At 33.7% G+C, this 23,316-nt stretch overlaps 1 protein-coding gene across 2 annotated transcripts in view; it reads left to right on the top strand.

Annotated features, from left to right (window-relative positions):
• Nucleotides 1-5,251: 5,251 nt before the first annotated feature.
• Nucleotides 5,252-23,316, top strand: part of Smp_067010.1 (hypothetical protein) — a gene marked incomplete at both ends in the record, with an annotated part of 48,156 nt that continues 30,091 nt past the window's right edge. The window contains 7 exons of one of the 2 annotated variants that reach the window (XM_018796746.1): nt 5,252-5,421; nt 5,456-5,565; nt 7,285-7,413; nt 9,291-9,398; nt 16,077-16,232; nt 17,307-17,397; nt 21,635-21,909. In XM_018796746.1, the coding sequence (XP_018651856.1) occupies nt 5,400-5,421; nt 5,456-5,565; nt 7,285-7,413; nt 9,291-9,398; nt 16,077-16,232; nt 17,307-17,397; nt 21,635-21,909 (891 nt within the window). Of the gene's footprint in view, nt 5,566-7,284; nt 7,414-9,290; nt 9,399-16,076; nt 16,233-17,306; nt 17,398-21,634; nt 21,910-23,316 lie in introns of both variants that reach the window. The other variant, XM_018796745.1, reaches the window with a different exon arrangement.

Genomic DNA, 23,316 nt, shown 5'->3' with positions numbered 1-23,316 from the left:
TGGTCATTTCGCCTAGATTGACTATATTGAACCTATCACATTCTGTTAACCAATAATACGATGGTCGTGAGATGACAGCAGGTAACAATATTGAGCGACTATCGGTGCAAGATGCAGTTGTTCTGAGCTTGCTATCTCAACAGCCAGAATAGAACACAGCACAACAAGTAAATAACTTCTAACTATACGATTGTGAACATTCAACCTCGCTTAATTTTTATCCAGTTATAGTAGTTTCATTTGACTCTTCTTGTTCATGTAACAAAGTCACAGTTAAACTAAGTGAAATACAATAAATTTTCGAAGGGTGTTTTTCCAGAATAAACAAGAAAGAATGTGTTATGGTGATTGGTGTATAAGATTATCATTACCAGATTATTGTAACATTAAAACCCAAATGAAGAGTGAACTTGCGATTTTTATTGTGATCAAACAAGTTCCACACATCAACAGTATTATCCAGATCAACACAGTTTCCTATATATTTTTATTGAGAAAGTTTGAAGTGTCATATTAAGATTCGCTATGGAAAACTATTTTAGCGACTGGTATAAAGTAATGTTAGGCAGTATCATTGCATATTGACACTGGAAAAACCATTAACTGTGAGCATGAGTTTGAAATGCCTAAATGACAATTATTTATACACACGAGGTGTATATTCGAAGGCTAGACTGGAAACGATTGTTCAGATTTTTAGCTTAAACAAATTATTATTACGTTGAGACGTATAAAATATATGGCAACCAATCAGCAGTAGTGTTTTGCTTAAAATTAACTTCCAATATGATAAAAGTTGTTGACTCAAGGGTGGATGGACTGCAACTACATGATTCCACATCTTTACTTATTTACGTCTATTACTCCTAGTGAATAGGAATGAGCCGCCCACCAAGATTATTCATCCAACACCTGGTGAGTCGTCTTCATTAGTTTGCAGTTTATATTCTTTCTTTTGCTGACTTTGACTCCAAGCGCAACATTTTTCTTTGCCTGCTTCTATCCCGCCTCTCTTGAGGATTCCAAGCTAGAGGTTGACTCGATACAGTTTGAATTTCGTACAGTACGACCTATCCGTCTAGAGAGTCTCTTCATAATTTCCTGCTCAAATGGCAGCCGTTCTGTTCGCTGACACACTGGGTTATTCCTCATAGTGTCTGGCAAATAGATATGGTGTTATAGGCTCGTGTTGATACAGGCTTCATTCGTTTAGAATGGGGGCAACGTCATAAAAGTCGATATTCTGATTGGCGATTTTGTTACCTGATAACTAACATGGTCAGATATCATAACACTCAACTGTTTACTGGCCTATCATACTTTTTGAGTGTATGTCTATTTAGGTACGCTGTTGTTTTCAGTGAACTCTAAATAGTTGACAGTCCCATGGACTGTTTTTAGTGTACCATAGGCTTCTCCTGTAAGCTCTACTTATTTGTGTTAGAATTATGTTCATCGCTTGTTTTCTTGGCAACCACTTTCGGTTCGACAAAGATAACCATATCCATTAAACTATGCACAATTGAAACCACAAACTCGAGTCCTGTGTAACCGCATTAACCACACGGGGTTAGAGAAGCGGTTTACACCGAGTGAGCTTTAAATTTGCATCGGGCACTTTCAACTGTAGTAGTATTTTCTACACTGAGTTCGATTTAACGTTTCGGCGGTAATAAAACCTTTGTTTTGTTTAGCCTTGAATTTATTTAGTGGTATCTGTGTAGTCTACAGTTCACAAAATTTGATTTGTTCCAGCAGTATCATTTGGACGTAGAGGAGCAGTGGCCATCTGACTCCTACTCAAATTCTTCGGTCAGTCATGTTGAACAGAATGAAAAATAAGTAAAGAATATGTAGATGGCGTGGAGTCGCGATTGACTATGATCACCATTACAAAAAGATTATGTGCCAGATATCGACTCTAATCCCTCGGTAGGCAAAAAACCAAAAGGCTGGTAATGGTCCAGAGAAGATATATTTGTTGGCGATCTCGTGGTATCGAAAGAACACCGAGACGTGCCAAAGAGTACAGGCGAAATGGCAGAGTGCAAAAGCGTTCGCACAAGCAAGATGGACAACGGAACGAAAAGTGCTTTAGGTACAGTTAAACAAATAAGTACAGTAAAACAATCACAGGTACAATGGGTTTTAATAATAATTGTTTCCACTATGCCAATCCCTTTCTCGTCATGGAAAGTAGGCCACTACAAATATATTATAGTGAAGTAAATATATTTCATACACACGGGTTGAATAAACAATATGTAAAATGTACAATATTTGTAGGCAGTGAGAGTTATATTTGGTGTGTTGTGTGTGAAGAATAAACCGATGTTTTGTCGACACTGTGAAACATATGTTGTATGGATTTCATTGTGTTTTATCTACGAATTTAAAGTAGTCTTGTGGTGGTATTGTCTCCTAACCACACGGTCTTCGAAGCTGACTGTATAATTACTGAGGATATTTACGTTCAACACGTAACATCAAGAGACAGCCAGTAATGGTTAACGCGGGAACATTTAATCGGACTGACATTGCTTGTTCACGCAGGGGTGGTCACTATAGATAGCCTGCTGCTTGTTATATCAAATATATTGTAGAAATGTGGTACAGTTTGTTATTAGTACTGATACATTGATAGATCTGATCGTAAAATTGAAGATTTGCCATGATGTAACTGCCTAACCTGCGAGATCTTACGCGGAAGTCCCATCACTGTCTACACTAACTCATCGTTTCCTTAAATCAGTAATATAACGTCCAATATTTCCGGAGAATATGATTTATATATATTTTATGCGAATAAGGAAAATTTGTAGAAAATAACCACGCCTGAGAGGCTGAGCCGTGCCATCCAAGTAATTGAATGAATGTTCCCGCGTTCACTGTTGTTAAACTTTTCTTAGAGTTACATGTCGAAATTGAATCTTCTCAGTGATTATATGTTCAATCTCGAAGACCATGTGGTTAGGAACCCTTAATACTATTGCTACAATATTACTGGCTTTCAAGCTCAAATATGTTCTTTAGAAGTGCTAGACGCCATATTGCTGATTGCCACTAGGATGTGCCAGTGTAGACAATGATGTGACTTTCATGTAAGATTTACAGATCAGGTAGTCACATCATGACATATCTTCAATTTTGAGGTTATGCCTTATCATCATATTTTCAAAAATTAATGTACTAAATTCAAATTAGACCGTAATTCAACAGTCTTACGAATCACTGGTTATTCCAATAGGTCTAGAACTTCGAGAAGATATCCGTCAGTCAAACGGAAGACGAGTTCGCCTCTCAGAAGTCCTCATTGTTGTACTTTATAAGGTGAAATACAATTAATAGAATATAGGGAATATTCACGGGTCACTATAACTTGATCTTAGTGATCTTTGAAGAATGACTCGAGTATTTTGGGACCACTGAGGAGGGAATAGTCAAGTTAGGTATGGGATACCAAAAAATAATGGCAAACTGGTAGGTGAGATAGTGTATTCTATTCTACTGAGGTGGTTGAGATATGTACTGAGTATTACAATCCACCAACTATTTTGACGCGCAAAGATGGCCGATGGAGGTGTAGGTTTGAGGAAAGCTACAAACGGCCGAAGCGAAACATGCCATCCGTCCATCAAGCCACCCATTTTCGGGCTGATATACTCACAGTTTGAGTTTCGAAATCACACACTATATTTTTTATATACGGTCTTTAGAACCTCTGCTGATTCCGTTATTAATCTTACTACTGTGTTATTTGTCATGATCTGTGATAACTTGAGCCGGAACACATTTGCTAGTTTCTACGTTGCACATGAGCGACTGACCAATTGCATAGTGTCCTTGTAATATACCGTTATTAATTTGCCTATCTATCCATGTGTTAGTCACAATTTGACAAAATTTGTAGATTTCCATTATCTGTGTCAATAAATCCAGAATAATTCTTAGGTGCTTTATCCCGAGTTATGTTCGATACTGCTGTTGTGTCCATTCAATTTCTTCGTACTTTGGTCATGTTTACTTCCAATATATATTCCAATAAATCTCAATGCTTAAAAAAATAAATATATTCAGGAGCATTTGTATCCGAATTCTTATTTCAACAATTCGTCCTCGGTCATGGATTAAAGATAATGAATCTAATAAAAACTTAGCAAATGGCAAAACAGTGTTGGAGATTGTTGTAACTAAATATGAATCCAGTTTACATTCACTTCTGGTCTACCTTTTGCATGACAGTGTAAATTCAAGTGTTATTTATGGAGACTTATGGGATAATCCACAACGAAATTCACGAGCACTGACAGTAGGATGTACAACATATAGTTTAACATAGGCAATAAATCTCTAACACTAAAATTAATCCGTAAGGAAACAGAAATCTTGTTCTTTGAGGAGTTGAGATGAATAACGACTTATGTGTGCAACAATGCGCCATAATGTACATGAAAAGTTACTGTGCACAATGTACAACTGAGTGAAGAGAAGAGAAATAGTTAGGAGTAATCTCATAAAAGCTCTCAAGGTTGAGTTATAAGAGATAACAAAGGTAAACACAAAGGTCACAAAGTTAATAACCATTCGGAATTATACATCTATTGGAGGTTTAGAAGGGACGACACTTTAGAATGGGCCGAGTGATCATATTCTAGTCAATCTGCTACAGGTTAAATGGTGATTGACATATAACGAAGCAGAAATTCTGTATCCATATTTCTTACGTTTCCACTTTACCTAGGAATAATGATCTAAGAGAAGAGTAATGCAGGATTAAATCATTATTGTGTGAAAGGTGACTTCTCCGATCAGACTGCGAGCGTTTGGAATCTTCTAGCATAGCGCTTATTATCTGCTGATTCCTTCGAATTTTGATTAACCTCACACCATCTACGAACTGTGAAAATGACCACATTTTAATTGATCTTCAATACTTATCCCTGAAGCAATCGTGAATCCAACTTACTTCGATTATTTGAGAGGAGTTATTAACATTATCTTTAGTTTTAATGACATGGAGACAGGCCAATTTGGGTTTTATTACTCTATCTTCCTATCAATTATTTGTTGTTTTATTTCTCAAGTGGTGAAGTATTAGAATACATATAGTACCTTACTATAACCATGAGACTTTAATTTATTCGACACATGCAGCCTTCAAAATGAAACATCTTTCATTTTTCTGTCCAACGATGTTTGAAATCATCGCGTTTAAACCAGGCAAAACGGTTTACTTTGTATTAGGGTTAATAGCGGGTTAATCAGCTTGGTTTTCTGTAACTGCGTGTTTATGTTTCAAATATGAGTTTTATACAACCATCAAATCAGCAAATTAATTGTACATCTTGTGGTGAAGAAGTATTCTCACTTGTGGAAGAAAATGGCCGCCCTAAAGAGAGATGGACACCTCTTGGTGCAAACGCAAGTCCTGAACCTGGTTATCATGCTTTTGAAGAGAATCATATAGATAATGAATTTGACCATGAGTCTGAATTATCTCGCCTAGCCATAGAAAATGAGCACCTTAACAGCTTGTTGATGGCTTTTACTTCTCACATCGCCCAGGTATTTACTCAACAAATCATGTGTTATGATAACTTCTGAGTGAAGCTCCTCCTTTATTTATAAGGGGAGTTTTATTCAGAAGGTATAGCCTTTTCGTTTTTTTACATTTGTATCCCAAAAGTAAAGAGAATATTATTTAGTCTGTGAATCTTGTCTTTACTATCCGCCAGATTTATATGCCGCAGGTTTTGAGTCAAATTACTCTTGTTAGTAGTGTACGCTATTGATGATTTGTTTCGTTCAAACATGGCCATCTAAAAGTTTTGAGGCGATATTCCAGCGGTTAAAGCACTTTTTTAATTTCAACCGTTGAGTCACAAGTTTAAACTCCACTTACCAATAATCGGTTTGAACGATCGAGTAGTATCAGTCTTCAGTAATAAGGATAGCAAGTCACTTGGCATTTTTTAGCTCTCGCAGCTTGTCTTCCGCTGGAGATTCAGCTTCTGATTGGGGCTATAACCACATATTCGAGTAGGGTGTTCCAGTCATTGACTACAAGATGAAAAGAACATAATTCCAATTTGGGCTTATTTGTGCATGGCCTTTGAATCTTCTTGAAATGGCCTTGCAGATGCCTAGTTCTGGAGGGAATAATGAGACTTGCTGACATCTTAATGATTAAAATTTAGAATACTAATATGAAGTCACTCCGTGTTCTACGATAAGATAAAAAAGTATGATTTTAGTCTCTACCCTTATACTAAGTACACAAATCTCTACCTGGTAAGTGATTTACCAACATCTTGAAATTTGGGACGTTGAAATAAACCAGGTAGTCATCCATAACGTCTTCATTTTTAAGCACAGCGTATAAGTGGAGGCTGTTCAGGGAGGTAGTGATAATTACGTGAACGCGAAGACAGCTTTAAGCACAACTGGATACCATTGAACGAATGGCTAAAATTTTGACTAAACGAGGAAACTGGTCTATCATAGCTTTAGGCTTTTCCCACAATCTCCAATGAACTTGAAAGTGATCCAAACAAGAAGCTTCAATTCTCATGCGAAACAAAAATTACCTGCTTCATGGTTACATGTTTTTATGTGCTTTAATAGGAAACTATGACACACAAAATTTTTGAAGCCGAGATTAAAGAAGATGCTTGGTGGTCATGTAAAGTTAAGATTCTTGAATACCGTGAAGTTAAGTTTTATAGATGTAAGAACCAGTTTTCCAAATGAGCAAACATCCTGCTCACACCAAATATCTATGTCATTTTGAGCTCAACCTGTCAATTTATCGTACATTCAATGCAAAATAACCCTCGCTACCAAGAAAAATAGTCTGTTCAAGAATTTTAAACATGAGCTCTAGTTTATAGACATCTCCAATTCTTCCAAATGTTCTACTGTTCTTAAAAGAAAGTAGCATTTGTATCATCATTTCAGAACTTTTTTTGTAGACAGAAATTCAATCCTTCATAATTGCTTGTCTCGTCGTTTTTACCTGATTCATGTACTTTCCCATTATTTTCTGTGGTTTAAGATTTTATGTATTTATATCAGTTTGATTCACAATATATGAAATACGTATGTTAAGTTTTCAATGACTGGAAAGTTATTTTCGAATCTACTGAAAAAATCTAACTTTTGACGGTGAAAACTTTTTGATTAGATTTATGATTTCTGCATGGTGCTAATCAATAACCGATCATCTTCACACTGAGTACATCAATACAAACCACTATAAAAATGACGTATTTTCTCATTCTTTAGGTGCAATTTCGTCTAGGGCAAGTAATAAATGCTGAGTCTGATAGCAGAGAGCTCATGCTTAAATCTCTCGAAGAATTTGCTTCCAGAGGAATCCCTGACTTGCAGTCGCTGGCGGAACAATGCGGTAAAGTTAGTAACTTGGTCTTTTTTAAATCATTTTATATTTTTCTGTACACTCAAATTCGTGAGGATCATAAAATTGTACTTGTACGTCTGCAGTTTGGGGATGAGGATGGTTTATTTATTTGACATTTGACCTCTGGCTGCGAGACATTTAGGTGTTGCATAAAATGAAAGTTTTTCTACCTGGTTTAACTTCATATGTTAGCGAAAATTCTTCTAAGTGCTGATAAAAAAGAGTTTTTCCGCAACCCTCAGATATTGAGATAAGTTCAAAAATTCGCATTTGCAAATATTCATCGTTACTTCCGTTAGGTTTTTAAGCTCCGATAATTTCGTCTTTCAGAACATAAATGGTCGCAGATGTGCACTGCTGAAGTGTTTCATACTAGGAAGAAATGGTCTTCCAGTGCTTCCAGGTTTTCCACGGTGATCTTGCTTTAATTGTTTCATGAATACAACTATTAAAAAACATTTGTGATTTTGTTGTTATTTCGACTTTTGCTAATCTATTACACTTTATGGACATTAAATATGATGGCATTATAAAAGCTTTTGTAACTCACTTTGCTTTGATAGTATTGACTAGATATTTTAAAATATCCTTTTAAAAAGCATTTTTATGGTTTATGTTGACTTGCGTTAAGATTTTGTCACCCTACGTGAATCACCCTGAACTCCAATCACGTATGAGTTATCATACAACAGACGTGAGCTTACTGAAGCGAGTAAAACGCCAAATGCTGTTTTTTCATTGCTATTGTTGTTTCTACCAATGCTTTTAGAAAACATTGTTTATTATACCATTACTATCCTAAATGCCATTCATACTTTAAAAAGCATTATTATTAAACTTTATGTTACGAAACCTATGTAGACTTTAAAAGACTGGGAGACAGCTGATAAAGTTCAGTTGGTGTAATTTAGAAGCACGGCTATTTTTGAGACTGAATCTTCACTTAGATCAAGGAGAGCTTCATAGTTTTAATCCCAAATATAACTCGATAAGCAAGCCGAGATGTCCGTCTATCAATTAAGGGACCAGTATACTGCGCAGCAGTTCGTTCTGTTCTACTTTACGGCTGCGAAACATGGCCAATAAGAATATAAGATACTCGTAAGTTACTAGTATTTGACCACAGATGTCTTAGAAATATTGCTCGCATCTGCTGTGATCACCGGGTAAGTAATAGAGAGGTCAGACATAGGGTGTAAGGAAATGATGGTAAGTCAGTTGATGAGGTGATGAATCTTCATCGACTGAGATGGTTGGGCCACGTGTTACGTATGCCTGAATACCGATTACACTACGCGCTATGCTGACTAGTGTAGGGGATGGTTGGAAGAGAGTTAGGGGCGGCCAAACCAAAACGTGGCATCAGTGCTTGAAGTCACTAACTTCTAGTCTGAACCATGTTGGTAGGTGCAGACTGCCTGGTTGGGGTCCGCGTGACTATCGTAACCAATGGTTGGAGACTGTGGGTGACATGGTTCAGAATCGATCACAATGGCGTAGGTGTATATACTCTTTATCTTCCCTTAAACCTTGAGATTAAAATTGCTTCATAACTTTTTTCCTTCCTATACTATATCCTCATATACAACCTTTCTTTATATACTACCACCACTAAATTAATTACTTCTATGGATCCGGTGTTCATCTTGTTGTGCTAACGAGGTATGGCAACTTGGATCGATGCATAAATGTGCCTGGTCCTACGTTGTAGCTGACTGACTGACTGAACCCATGTGGAAAATTTTAATTTCTTGACAATTTTTTTGATTAGTTAACCATATCTATCGGCTGTTAGTCGATGTTTCTAAAGATGTATATTTCAATGACGGGTACATATATTATTATTATTTTGATGTGTTCATACATTTAGCTATCTTCGGAATCCAAAGCATATACTTCAAGTTTAGATGGACGACCTCAGAAAATGATTGAACAGCTGAAAAGACACCTTGATGACCTAGAAAGATTTGCTTATGAGGTAATCAATTTTTATTGTTCAAAGAACAACCACTTCTTATAATTGTGCTTCTGATATTCTTAGTGGTTTTTAACCTCAACATCATTTCCTCCTTTGTGTCCGAAATTCATTGGTTCACGTTTTACTTAACGATTTAAATGGTTCTTATGTATTTGAAGTTGAAGTGCTACCGTTAAAATGAACTTCTTTTTGATTGTATACTAATAATAGGTCACTTTGTCTACATTATTTAGTATTCATAATCACTAAGAGTTTGAAAAAACTTAAGTTTCGTTTCTTTACTGGTATAATCGTAGGATTTTGACCAACACACATTTGTTCCATTTCGAATTTACCTTTTGTGGTAGTTTGACTTCTCTGAGTGTTATTCATGTTTTGTTAGTTGACTAAATAAATATTTATTAATGTGAATTCAGGAGTTGTAGCATCAGATTGAAGCATTCTGCGGTATTTTTCTTAACTCTATAAAATCGTATCCAATATCATATATTAACACCAAGCATACAGGCAAGCCAACTAAGTAAATATCTAATTTAAAAACGACTGTATTTAAATATTATTCTTATCTTAATATGTCAGACAATTCTAAGTTACTCAGAAAAGTACAGATATCTGTAGTTGAAGAACTGACATTCCGTCCTATACTTATATCAGTTCATTTGTCTACAAACTGCTCAATACTGGTGAGCAATAATTTAATAACATACTAATGAAAATACTTAGAATGAATCTAGTCTTAACGAATCTTCAAGAGTTTTCATCTTAAGTAAATATTGGTTAAATGAAGTAATAGCTAGTTGGTTTAGTTTTATTTAGAGAACATTCAACTGAAAATATCAGTCAACGATTACATTCAGTGGACTTTGATTCTTGACGATCGATATTTATTATGCTACTCAGATAAACATGTAGTCTGTTCGTACTATGATAGTTATATGATTATTGCTTACATATGATATTTCATTGAAGTTCCGACCGTTCCTTATACTTTGACATGGTGGCCGGGCTTGCCTATCATAGTGAACCAATCGAGGTATGTTGGCCGGAACAATCGTTCCTCAAGGTCCTACCATGTCGGTCTGAGGGCAAAGCCGTACTGTCGTGAATGAGAACACAGGTGAGGACAACCAACTACATATATAGCACAAATTATAACGTTAATTGATAAAATACAAAAACCATGCTATGATACACTATTTGCAAAATGTTCTTCAATTGCCTCAGGCTTCATTGTTCCTGGATTTCCACACAAATTGCTTTTTATTTCTGTTCTTCTCTTCCTGATCTTCTCAATATTCTGCTGTCAGATATTGTATTCCTTACTCACCATATATACTACTTATATCGATGTAAGTAGCTCACACCACAGTACGACTGGCTGTCCAGAGGTTTGACGGCGGTAGGATGTTTCCTTCAGACAACCAGCATATCAATAATGCTGCCTTCTCACAAGGAGGGGTGGGGTTAGACAAGGCCGACCCTAAAAATGCACACCTCGCCCAATCCTACGGATATCCGTCTCCGGCGGTAAGGTCTCAACAAGCATGGAGCTACCACAAAAATTACTCACAAAAAGGTCGTGTGTGACCGGCCTCAAGTAGTTGTCTCTTGAGCACTGCGGTCACTCTCTTGGGTCGCTAAGTCCACCTCTAACCCAATATCCTTCTCAGTTACTCCTAGATTAACCTTTCCTTGGTGTGGGCAACCGGGAGGTGATAATCGCCCTCTAACTCAATATCATTATATGCATAATCAACCCAACTTTTCAGTTTTTTATTGAAGTCATCAATTCCATTTTAAATCACAACTATACATTATTTAGACAATTATCTGAAGTTAATAGTGAGTGATTAGCTGCTAAATTCTAATTCACATATTTTGTCCGATATGAGCTCGTGATATCTCATACGAAGCAACTCATAACCCTCAGGTCCTAACGTAAGAACATATTGTTACTGGACTCGATTCCCAGGACTATCACGTTAAATGTCATTTGACTTATGACGTATGTTAATTTATCATTCTATATATAATCTCTTAATTGAATAAATACTCGCTTTAGTAAGTTCTGGTTTTGAATATTTATTTGACTAGTAATAATGTATATGAAATAAAGTTTAGTGATTTATATACAATCTTACTTTGCGTCCTATTCAACTCACGGGTTCAAAACAAATTTAAAGTAAATCTGATGATTGTGAATACTTTAATGTTTCACTGCACTATTACTTCGTTTATGCTAAGTTTAACACTAATATACTACTAAAATATACCATTTAGCTTATGACAACGATAACGTTAAATGAGAAATATTTTAACATCTTTCAAGTTTTACAGTATAATTTTTTTCAAGACGATTGTCTTTTTAATAAATTAACTGCCTCAAAATTAATATAAAGTAGACACAATAATTTTTGTAAATTCCTTTTAATAATAAATAATTTCGTATATGGATATAAGTATTACTGTATATTAGAGTAAAGCCTGATGAGGATTTAATCGAAAACAATATTGTTCGCTTATATATATTGTTCTACATCTAATCGCTTGTATAAATACAAAACGATTTATTTTCATTTCTATGGTAAGAATAACATCTACATTTATTTATTTATCTAGAAAATTCATTCATAAAATTTTATTTACAATTTCATTGGTCAATTTCATTTATTGATTTTACCTTATGTTTCATTTGCCTATAAATAATCATAAATATTCCCAATAATAACGCCTACGCATGTATAGTTTACTTTATAAATGATCTACAAGTATTATACTAGCTCATTTCTTGTTCGTTTTTCTTATAAATGATTCCATCTATTTGATAATAATCAATAACAGATTATACTTGTTTAATTGTCACAAAAAATAATTTAAGTATTTTGAATCTTGACTACTAATCAATGAGTAGTGTTTAAGAAGAACCATTAAAAATTTCATCCCTTAATCTAATTTCATATCAGTTCACTTGATTTCTTTTTAAAATTAAATAGACAAGTGATGATGAATAAATAAGCTATGCTAATTAACAACAAACGATTATCTTTATGAACAAGAATAACTTGATGGATAGTGGCTAGCAGTGGAATCCAGGACGCGCGTTTCGTCCTATTTGGGGCTCGTCAACTGGATGTACCTGCATCTCAGAGTTGGTGTTCACTCTGGGACTCGAACCCAACACCTTTCGCTTCAAACGCCATCGCGTTATCCACTCAGCTACTGAGTCCTGATAGCCCTAATACAGACTGACCAGTTGCAGTCCTAAACATCAATGGGACGATTCAAACAAGTAATACTAAGTGAATTTGAGAATAACGTGAGCTTAGAAAAACAGTGTTGTTCACGTCGTATATGAAATAGCTTATAACAAAGGTATCACAACTTAGATTTTTATAAAATATAATACGATCAAATATCATAAGGCTCATTTTGAATTGTTTTATCTGTTTACTTCTTTATTCCATTTTGCCCTCTGTTATGTAACAGTTTTAAAAGTATGTTTATATTTCAATTCAAACAAAACATTTCATCCATTACTGTAAAACAAACTATCATTGGAGTTCCAAGCACATAGAACCACTTTATTATGTAGAGACAAATGTAGATTTGCGTTTTGTTTCTGAAATTTAAGATCTACTTATTGTGATTCTCGCCACGGAAAGTATATTACTAAAGATACTTCCGAAAAACATATCATGTGGCCGCGTTTGAAGATTGAAATGAATATAAAGGACTACTTAAACAGATTCAAGTTGTTGCTAGGCAAAACTATACAATCAACAAAATCAGCAAATCGACTGAAGTTTGAACAATTAAACAACTTGATAGTGGCTAGCATCTTTGCTCATAGTACTTGTGAATTAAGGCTATATCGAGGCAATACGCACAGTATGCACATATGCCAATAAGAGACTAATCAATTGCAGTCTTAACAAATCAATAGGAAGATCCAACCAAACAATATCAAGTGAATTTAATTAAACAACTGTATTCTGACTCATTCAGTGAGCGGTATTAAGGGATTTACTACAGTGTAAAAAAGCGACCTTCAACTTGTGATTATAGTCACATTTCGAATTGCAAGCAAGGTTGGAATAAATGCTCTGATTTGGTTGATTTAGAGTCGTTTACGAATTACTGACGGTTAAAATTAAATTATCTTACTGTTCAAAAATATCTACTAGCAAAGAAATAGCTTTTATAACACAATGCTTTTAAATTTTATATAGTGCTTATAATATTTGTCAAATAACAAAAAGACAATATATATATAAACGAGGAAGCACAGAAGGATAAAAGATATTTATAGTAGTAAGAGGGATATTTTAGGAAACTTTCGGAAAGTGTTTTATGTTACACACTCTCATGAGGCTGTGGGAATTTTGGGGGTTCTCACTAAAGTCGTTTCAAATTTTGTGGTCTTATCCAGTACCAAATGAAATTTTCTCGGTTTATAAGGTTCACTAGATCCCCTCAAACTACACAAATTTAATGTAAATTTGAGGAATTCCCCTCGAGTCACTGGAAGTTCCGACTAGAAACTTCAAACCAATAGAAGCTCTAGATTGTTTTGTCGTATTTGCCGTAAATTTCCACGAAATCGGTCCGAAATCTGCAAAGTTGTGAATTTGGACTTTTATCTTGTATATGATGTTACTGTACGTGGAGAAGTGAAAGGAGAAGAAAAACTGACTAACTCTGGACTTTATTTAATAATTGTTTTAGTGATCGTTTAAGCCATTTAACTTTAATTTATCTTGGATCTCACTACGAATTTGACGATTGAAAATCCAGTTCATTTTATTTTTTTGAACTTCTATAATTACATTTAATACCGGCGAAATCTTTGATATTGAAGCAGTTCAAAACACCTCACGTCAAAACGATTATACTTCTAGGCATATCTGATTGTTACATGAAGGTGTCTACTACTTTCGGACTTGTGTATTTCGGTCTTAAGAGCAAAACGAAATTTCGGATTATTTCTTATTATTTTATATATATTGGAGTGTTCAATTCACTCCAACAGTGATAACAGAACTTTCAATCATAAAAGCCTTAAAATGCATCATAACACTACTAGTATCCATTCGAGTGCTTCTGAAGAGATATTATTTGGAGCACGCACTTAAATTAACAAAAGTTAATTTTATTTTGATCTCTTTAGATGTAGAAATAAATGGTAGAGGGAAGGAATCAATTTGTACTAGTGTTTGTGGAAGAATTTATTAATGATCAAAAATAAATTGTATTCTATACAGAGCAGCAGAAATCAGCCCTCACTGACCACCGTAAAAAACAATAAATACCTATTTGATTATCTAAATAAATTCAATTTGTAGTCATACATCTTTCTCAGTTATTCAAATACTTGGTTAACATTCAAATATCTTTTAAGTAGGCTCATTTAAAGTTAATACAATTTCAAAATAATTCACCCTTAGTTACACTTGGGCTGTAATTCTTTAAACTGTAAATATGAGTAATAATCCACTGTAATTTTGTTACACAGCTGAAACAAATTGAATTTAGTGATTTCTCTACAAATGAAGTTTTTGTGAGGTCGTTGAATTTCACTTTGTTACTTCCGGTTGACAAAACAACAACTCACGATTCTCGTGATGGATATTCTACACCTGTATTCAGGATTAATATTCATTACGTTTTTTAACAACTAATAACGATTTATTAAATCCCGTAAAATTATTTCCGGAGTGCAATTTCGACACAGTATTCAGACATAGACTGTAGTGTCTTATTCAAAGTAGATTCGGGAGCGTCTCTGTACTGACTACTCGTTGCATGAATTGTAAGTAGCATCCAACCTTTTTAGTGTCATATAAGAGTATGCGAATGTAGTTTTCATTCGTTTCGTCTGACAAATCAATTCTTGCTATTTTCTTTTTGTATGTGAGTTATTTTGGGTTAATAAGAATGAGTTATTTTAATGGTTGTTTCTTGAGAACAAAGTTTCCAATAGCGAGGTTGTTAGTCATGTCAAGAATGTAATGAACACACGGAATTTCAGTTGCAGCTACACAGAAACAGTTTTGAATAATTCCGAAATCTCCTTTCGAATTGTGAACTTTAATGACTTTTTGCGGCCTGTTTAAACATCTGGGCTACCTGTTCCTGTCATCTAGATATTTCAACAAGTTATCGAATTTTGTTTGTTTTAATACATCATTATGGATATTAATTGCACGACCTATTCAGGTGCGTTTCTGAAAAGTGTAAAACATTTCGCTGTAAAGGTTACAGAAGGCCTAATCAGAGATATCGTGGTTGCTGGCATTATGCTGCGAGAAGAATGTACATTATTCAGATGTCGATTGACTAGGCTGCTAACTTCTAACTGGCGATCACTCAATATTTATCGTCAGGAAGGACGAAGAAGTAAGGAACGGAAACTTGTTGAAGTACTTTGTGCTGAGAATTCTATATTGTACCAAAAATATAATATTGAATAAAGCTAATAATAATAATAATAATTAATCACAGATATCATTCGATAGTTATTGTTCGGTAGATTTTCAAATGAAAATTCGAGAGTTTTGATAATGATACTATAATGAGGAAAATTATTTTCTTGTATTATGATTATTTTGTTTGCTGAAAAATCCTTGTATAAATCGAAATTGTTTAATATATTATTCCTGTTGCTTTGTCTTCTCGAAGACTGGTGAACAAAGTGAACCACCAACTCAGGCTATCCTAGAAAAGCAGCGTTTAGTACTAGAAGGTCTACGAGAGAAACTTGAACTGAATATTTCCAATGTGGATAAACTTCCAGCTGCTGAACTGCAACAAGTTGTAGACAAGGCTGTCAATCAAGTGAGTTCGATGATCATCTATCAATTATTCCGTAATGAAATGTTTTTGGAATAATTGTTCCAGACATACAATTTAATGTGAAAAAAGTAACAAAAAAAATAAATAAATAAACCCATTTTATTTCGTCAAAAACAAAAGCTGGTTTTAATCTAGTGGAATCTTTTTATTGGTAAACTTTAGATATTTCGATAACTATCTACAGACAGCTGTAAATTTATTTTTTATAACTAGTAGTATTTACCAGTAGAAAATATTCACAGTTTTAAGGACAACTCACAGAATTCAAAACCTTATTTTACAACAATAGAGACGTTACTAGTTAGCTGTTAAGATTATAACTACCTACTGTCTATCTTAGTTATGTAAAGTGACAAACGGACTATATTTTAAGTTTTTAAAGCTGATCCAAGTATAGAAAACCTACTAATATTGATTAAAAGATTTATAAATGGAAGTTTTACGTGTGGATAAATATTATTAACTAACTAGAATTTTATGAAAATGATTGTCAAGTTATTTTACGTATAGATCAACAATCAGTAATTTAATTAGTCAACTCGTTGGAAATATTCATAAAGTTGACCGTATATGATATTAGGCTAAAACTTCAATCTCATTTTTACTAATATTAAAAAGAACATTTCCAAAGTTTTAAATTCAAATAAAAACTACTGACAGTGGAGAGAAAAGTCGTAGTGTATAGAGTTTTGTGAAGATTGTTTAGTTCGTACTGTTAAACTGCTGAAAACGTAGCACTTCAAGATGAAAAGTATTCGGTTACGTTTGGAATGTTTTTGGAAGTATTCATTGTCTCAAAACATTTATTCTTTAGGCACGTATTGGAAAAAATCTGATTAAAAGATATTGACAACGCGTCTTAAAAATGAATAGTCGCTCAAATTTATTAAACTACTTCCAGCAATCTGTATTATTCCGCCCATCAGATCGCTTTAAATTGAACTTTCAAAACCCTAGAGAACTATTATTTTATGAATATCGTAGAAATAATTCACCCATTTTTCTTGTAACAACTTACTGTGACATTACAGTAACAGTTTTTCCTTTTAAATCCAGTTTCTAAATCCTGTAAAAGTTAACGAAAAACTTGTGGAACAGTTGAAAACGCAGGTGAATGATTTAGAACGGTTTATTGATTTTCTTCACGGTAAGCTATAATACGTTTCTTTATTGTTTCATTTACATAAATTTTGATTTTTTTAGTCGTGGAAATGTTATATATAGAATTTCTATTTGAAAAAAATTGCTAATTTATTTTGCACTGGTCTGTTTGAATCTGACCTATTACTTTTTAAATACTTTTTAGTCATACATATTGATGAGAACAAAGCACTGCAACTTTAGAAAATAACTAATTATCTGATAGTTACCCACTACAACTGCAACTATGGTACCGGTTTACTTAATTCAACCACTTTCCATATCGTCAATTGAGTTTATCAGTCTCCTTAAATAGAAATCCAGAAAGAATCAATTTTCTACTGATTATCTTTAAGCATCTTGAATCTTGTGTTTGAGATAAATTGACTACAGAGTATTGGTAAAAGTATTGAAATATTCTTATAATCACAAATCTACCATACGGTTGTCATGTTCTTACAAGTCAACTATAATACCAGGCAGGAGCATCTTTGATTCATTTTTCAATCTATGACTCCACCTAGATATATTTCAGGTTTATCTGTAAGCATTTCACGAAAGTTATGGATTCAAATCTTCAGAAAGCTTCTTGATGTTCAACTTAGGGGCGAAGTAAGTATTCGCTCACTAATGATTTAGTCGTAACGACATCATTCATAAGGCATATAATTTGATGAAATTCCACCACACGGTAATTTTTAAATTAACGAAAGATGTACACAAGTCTACTCAAAACTGTTTCCGTATTACTATTCTTTTATACTTTGTACAACTACAAATCTTTTTTTTTATTTGAGTTAACCTGTGGTGTAAACTACGAATATTTAACAATCTTCACGAATCTCTATACTGATATTAGTTATTGCATGGAGATTTGTCAAGTGATTTATTTGAAATAATATTTTTTTAAGCGTTTATTTCACCTAGGGCACTTATAGAGTGCAAAATAACTCAAAACAGTGGCAACACTAATCTGCACTATCAAGTGAAAAAGTGTTTGTTTACTGATTTGAGGGAAACAATAATTAGATCATGTACATGACAATATCCTTCCTTAGTGTACTAGCAGGGATTTTATTCTTACTTTTTCTTGCTGAAACTTGTGTTGACTTTGACTATATTACAGGAAATATGGTAAATTTTCGGTGGATATTTTCCTGACTCTATTTTATTTTTTATCTGATGACGTGTATTATTGTCAGACAACCGTGCCAAGTTGCTTATACTGACACAATAAACTAGTTATTCTTGGCTATTGGCCAACAAAATAATATGTTACACTAATAGTGTTGTTTTTGCTTTTACTGTTAATGTTATCAGTAAATAGTATAACATGTTTAGGCATGAAACTTTTATTTTGTAACATAATATATAAATCTATTGATACATTTAAATATTGCAAGCAAAAAAACATTAATCGCTAAGTTAATTAGTTTTTCATAGTCATTAAAAAAGTTCGTAAAATATGTTGTCAGTATATATTTTATTTTGTTAAGCATTAGGAGAAACTTACAGCTAACTTGTGTGGAATTAACTATACAGAACACAAAACCTACTTATCGATTCAAGTCAGTTTGTTTGTTCAGAAATGTATCTGGTTCCTAATTCTCTGTACAGCTATTTTTGAAGCTTTCTTAACCTGAAATAATTATTGTCCACTGAAATATAGAGTATTGAACACGTTGAAGTATTGTGACGATGAAATGTAATACGTAAGTAACTATACATAAAACAGGTGACCTGTATGAAGAGATGGTTGAGTAAACCATTCTAACAGCCTGTAACTTACATTAAATATGCGAAATCTTCCTGCTTCCATCTAAAAGTTATTATTGTAGCCCGCATCATTTTCTTTCTTCATAAGATATAAACTCGTATAATTCAGAATGCCGTGATAGAAGCAATAATAACACAAGCGCGACGTGAATATGTACATCTTTTTGTAAATATTTGGATTTGTTGACAGACTCCCGAGTCTCAGCATGAACTTTAGAACTGGTATGCAGGTAGATCCAGCTGACAAGTCATAAATAAGACAAAACATAATTCTTAGATTTCACTGTTAGCCACAATCCAACGTTTCTAACAACAAAACCAAGTGCCTATACTAAGATAATCCTTACAGAATAAAAACATGTGTTAAAATATAATGATCAAAATTCAGTTCTGAATATCAGCATTAGGACAATTCGAACATTTACTGATAGTTGAGGAAAAAAGTTTGTTTATAATAAGTTGTACAGGAGAATTTAACAATTTTACTAAGGATCGTTTAACAATTATAATTATAACTTACTCTTTAGATGAATCAAGTGGAAACTACGTAAACATTTTACTGGGAAGATAACTTATCAAGTCATTATGGGATATTTTTATTATCACGCTCAATGAAATATCCCGATACAATAATTGAATAACTAACTTTGAATAGATAAATTAATCGAAATAAAAAGACTAGTTAGAATTCTATTCAATAAAGTCAAACTTTAACAACTTGTAATCTGAAATACTACTAAATTGTTTTTTTTTCCAAAAAGGAATTTCTTCATAGAATTTGGTTGTATGCACATAATTTATTCTGACTTTCATTATATTAACTAATAAGTTATGCAAGTGAATATAAATTCGTCGTATATAAATTGACCGTTCAAAGTGTACGAATATTTGTTGAAAATATGAAAATCTATTCTATTTTTAACTTAAGCATGGTTTAAACCATCTACTGTGCTAAGTTCATTTTACTGCTTTTAGAATTTATCTTCAAAACTATGTTAGTTGAGCATGTTTCAATTGAGATAATGTAACCTTAAGAAATCAATTAAGTTCGAAAAATATCACTTGAAGTACTCACTTACGCCTAACAAGTTAAATGAATAGCTAGGATTACAGCAATTCTGAAGAATTAACAAATAAACGAATCTATGTTAATCTATCCAACAGTAAGATCAAAGTGTTATTAAAACAGTTCATAGTTTTATGCGATCATTTCAGCAGTTTGAACAAATGTTTTATGCAGTAACTGGTGATCATAGGTTCTTTTTGTTTTAGATGTCATTTAATCTGATGCTTCAGGATATATGACAGGGCGTTTATTTAGTTGGACATAACTGCAGACTGATAGTGTATTAACAAGTGAAAAAACTATTTATTCGGCACGTTTTTGTACTCAATTTGTTATTACTACTTTGTAAAGATAATTTATGTAACGACCCTGTCACATCGTGATGATGCTCAAATGGGACGAAACGTGTGCCCTTAATTCCACCGCTAGCTACTATCAATCTATTCTTAAAGTGTTTGATTAAATTTCTATATTGGGGCAATCCATTGAGGATGTACATATGTGTCGAAGGAGACTGATCAACAACGGGATATTACAAATCCTCGTAAATGTGATCCAGTATAAAGAAATTAGTTTTATTACTAAACTATCGACCGATGCATAGTAATGATAAAATGAGTATTTTCCAGTAAACAATGCATTTTTGTCATTAACCATTCAGTCTCAATATTTTTAAATAGGCTCATACCACTACTCAATAATTTTCTCTTTTGTATCATTCGATAATTTAAAGGTTTCTAAGATAAATGTTTGTTAGTTTGCTTTAATGAATTGTACGATGATGGAAATTTGATGGATTAGTAAATATAAAATATTTTCTATACAGATTAAGCTTACTTAGAGGGTATAGCCAAGTTATGAAAGCTTACTAATCAACAATCGTGAATAGTAAGAATAGAATAACAGATCATCACTTGCTTTTACTCATTTAAATAAAGACATATGTCAACGAAAAATAAATCCGAAAAATTTACATGATCAGAAGTCAATGTAAAAAGAAGTGACTTTTTGGGATAAATTTGATTGAATTCCAGGAATATATCAATGATACTAAACCGTAACTATCAAACTTAGTTTATCAAGCCTACCTAGTTTACACCAAGCGTTGATTATTTTATAGTGAGAAAGACTGAAAAAATAATCCGTAGTAAGTAGTATCTGTCTATAAACCTTCTTTTTCTAATCTACATATTATTATTCTAAGCAATAGTTAGTTGAATTACAAAGAAAATTATTTTGCAAAATTATTGTTCATTTATACATTGAATAGTTCTCTTACTTTTGTAATTTTTCAACTTCTTTTTGTCAATATTAAAAACCAAACCAGTTTGAGTATTGCATTATATCGTTGTTATAACATATTATCATACTGTTCTTGTTAATCTGTTATCTTTTCACTTAGGATCTGGTGCATGCAGTGATATTTTAGCTAAAGCATTAGCTGATTTCAAGCGTACACACCAACAGTTGTCCGCCAATAATGAAATACCATCGTGTTGTAATTATTCTAATAGATCACATACACAAAATAATGATAATAATGATAACGATAATCTAGACAATAGTAGCACATTTTCATCACATATCCATCCTGGTGTACAATTAGGACATAGTCGTCACCTTCATTCAGATTATCAACATAATCATACAAATGATTATGTTGATGCCTATCTAGAGGTATCCCTCTATTTGTGTGTTCAGCTTGAATTGATGTTGTGTTTACAATGTTTAAAGTTAACATTAATCAAGTTTGTATTTGATCTGATCGAATCTAACTATTTTTTTGGGATTTTGACTCATTAGCTGATTGAAAGTGTGCATTTATAAATAATGTATGATATACTTAATAGATATGAACTTTTACTCTATGCATATTGAATATAATGTTTTAAAAATCATAATTCTGATAAAAGTCATAATTATTTAAAAATACCCATCATATTAAAACACTAATGTATCGGAACAAAGAATATTCTTTTTAACAAATTCTCTTCGGGTTCCAGATTGACAATTCAAAAAGTGCCCAGATTTAAGGCAAAGTATATTGTTTAAAGTTGTAACATGTGAATTTAGGATTGTTAATCAAAATAAAATTGTCAATGTTGCTTACTTACTTACTTACGCCTGTTACTCCCAATGGAGCATAGGCCGCCGACCAGCTTTCTCCAACTCACTCTGTCCTGGGCCTTCTTTTCTAGTTCTTTCCAGTTCTTGTTCATTCTTCTCATGTCTGTCTCTATTTCTCGGCGTAATGTGTTCTTTGGTCTTCCTCTTCTCCTTCGACCTTCAGGATTCCATGTGAGGGCTTGTCTTGTGACACAATTGGGTGATTTCCTCAAACTGTGCCCAATCCACTTCCAGCGCTTCTTCCTGATTTCTTCCTCCGCTGGAATCTGGTTTGTTGTCTCCCACAGTAACTTGTTGCTGATAGTGTCTGGCCATCGGATCCGAAGTATCTTGCGTAGACAGCTGTTAATAAACACTTGTATCTTCTGGATAATGGCTTTCGTAGTTCTCCACGTCTCTGCCCCATACAGAAGAACTGTCTTGACATTTGTATTGAAAATTCTAACCTTGGTGTTGGTTGACAATTGTTTTGAGCTCCAGATGTTTTTCAGCTGTAGGTATGCTGCTCTTGCTTTGCCGATCCGCGCCCTCACATCTGCATCTGATCCACCGTGTTCATCAATGATGCTGCCCAGATATGTAAAGGTTTTCACATCCCCCAAAGCTTCTCCGTCAAGTGTAATTCGATTGGTGCATATTGTATTGTATCGGAGAGTCTTGCTTTTCCCTTTGTTTATATTGAGACCTACTGCTGCTGAGGCTGCTGCTACACTGGTCGTTTTCTCCTGCATTTGTTGTTGCGTTTGTGATAGAAGAGCCAGATCATCCGCGAAGTCTAAATCGTCAAGCTGCATCCTAGCTGTCCACTGTATCCCGTGCATTCCTCCAGATGTTGACGTCTTCATAATCCAGTCGATCACCAGGAGAAAGAGAAAGGGTGAGAGTAGGCAACCTTGCCTAACACCGGTCTTTACCTCGAAAGAGTCGGTGATTCATCCTTCATGAACGATTTGGCAG

This window comes from Schistosoma mansoni, chromosome 4 (genome assembly GCF_000237925.1).
Source record: "Schistosoma mansoni strain Puerto Rico chromosome 4, complete genome".
Lineage (NCBI taxonomy): Eukaryota > Metazoa > Platyhelminthes > Trematoda > Strigeidida > Schistosomatidae > Schistosoma > Schistosoma mansoni.
The sequence above is the reverse complement of the archived record's forward strand: the minus strand, read 5'-3'. Positions and strand labels throughout refer to the sequence as shown.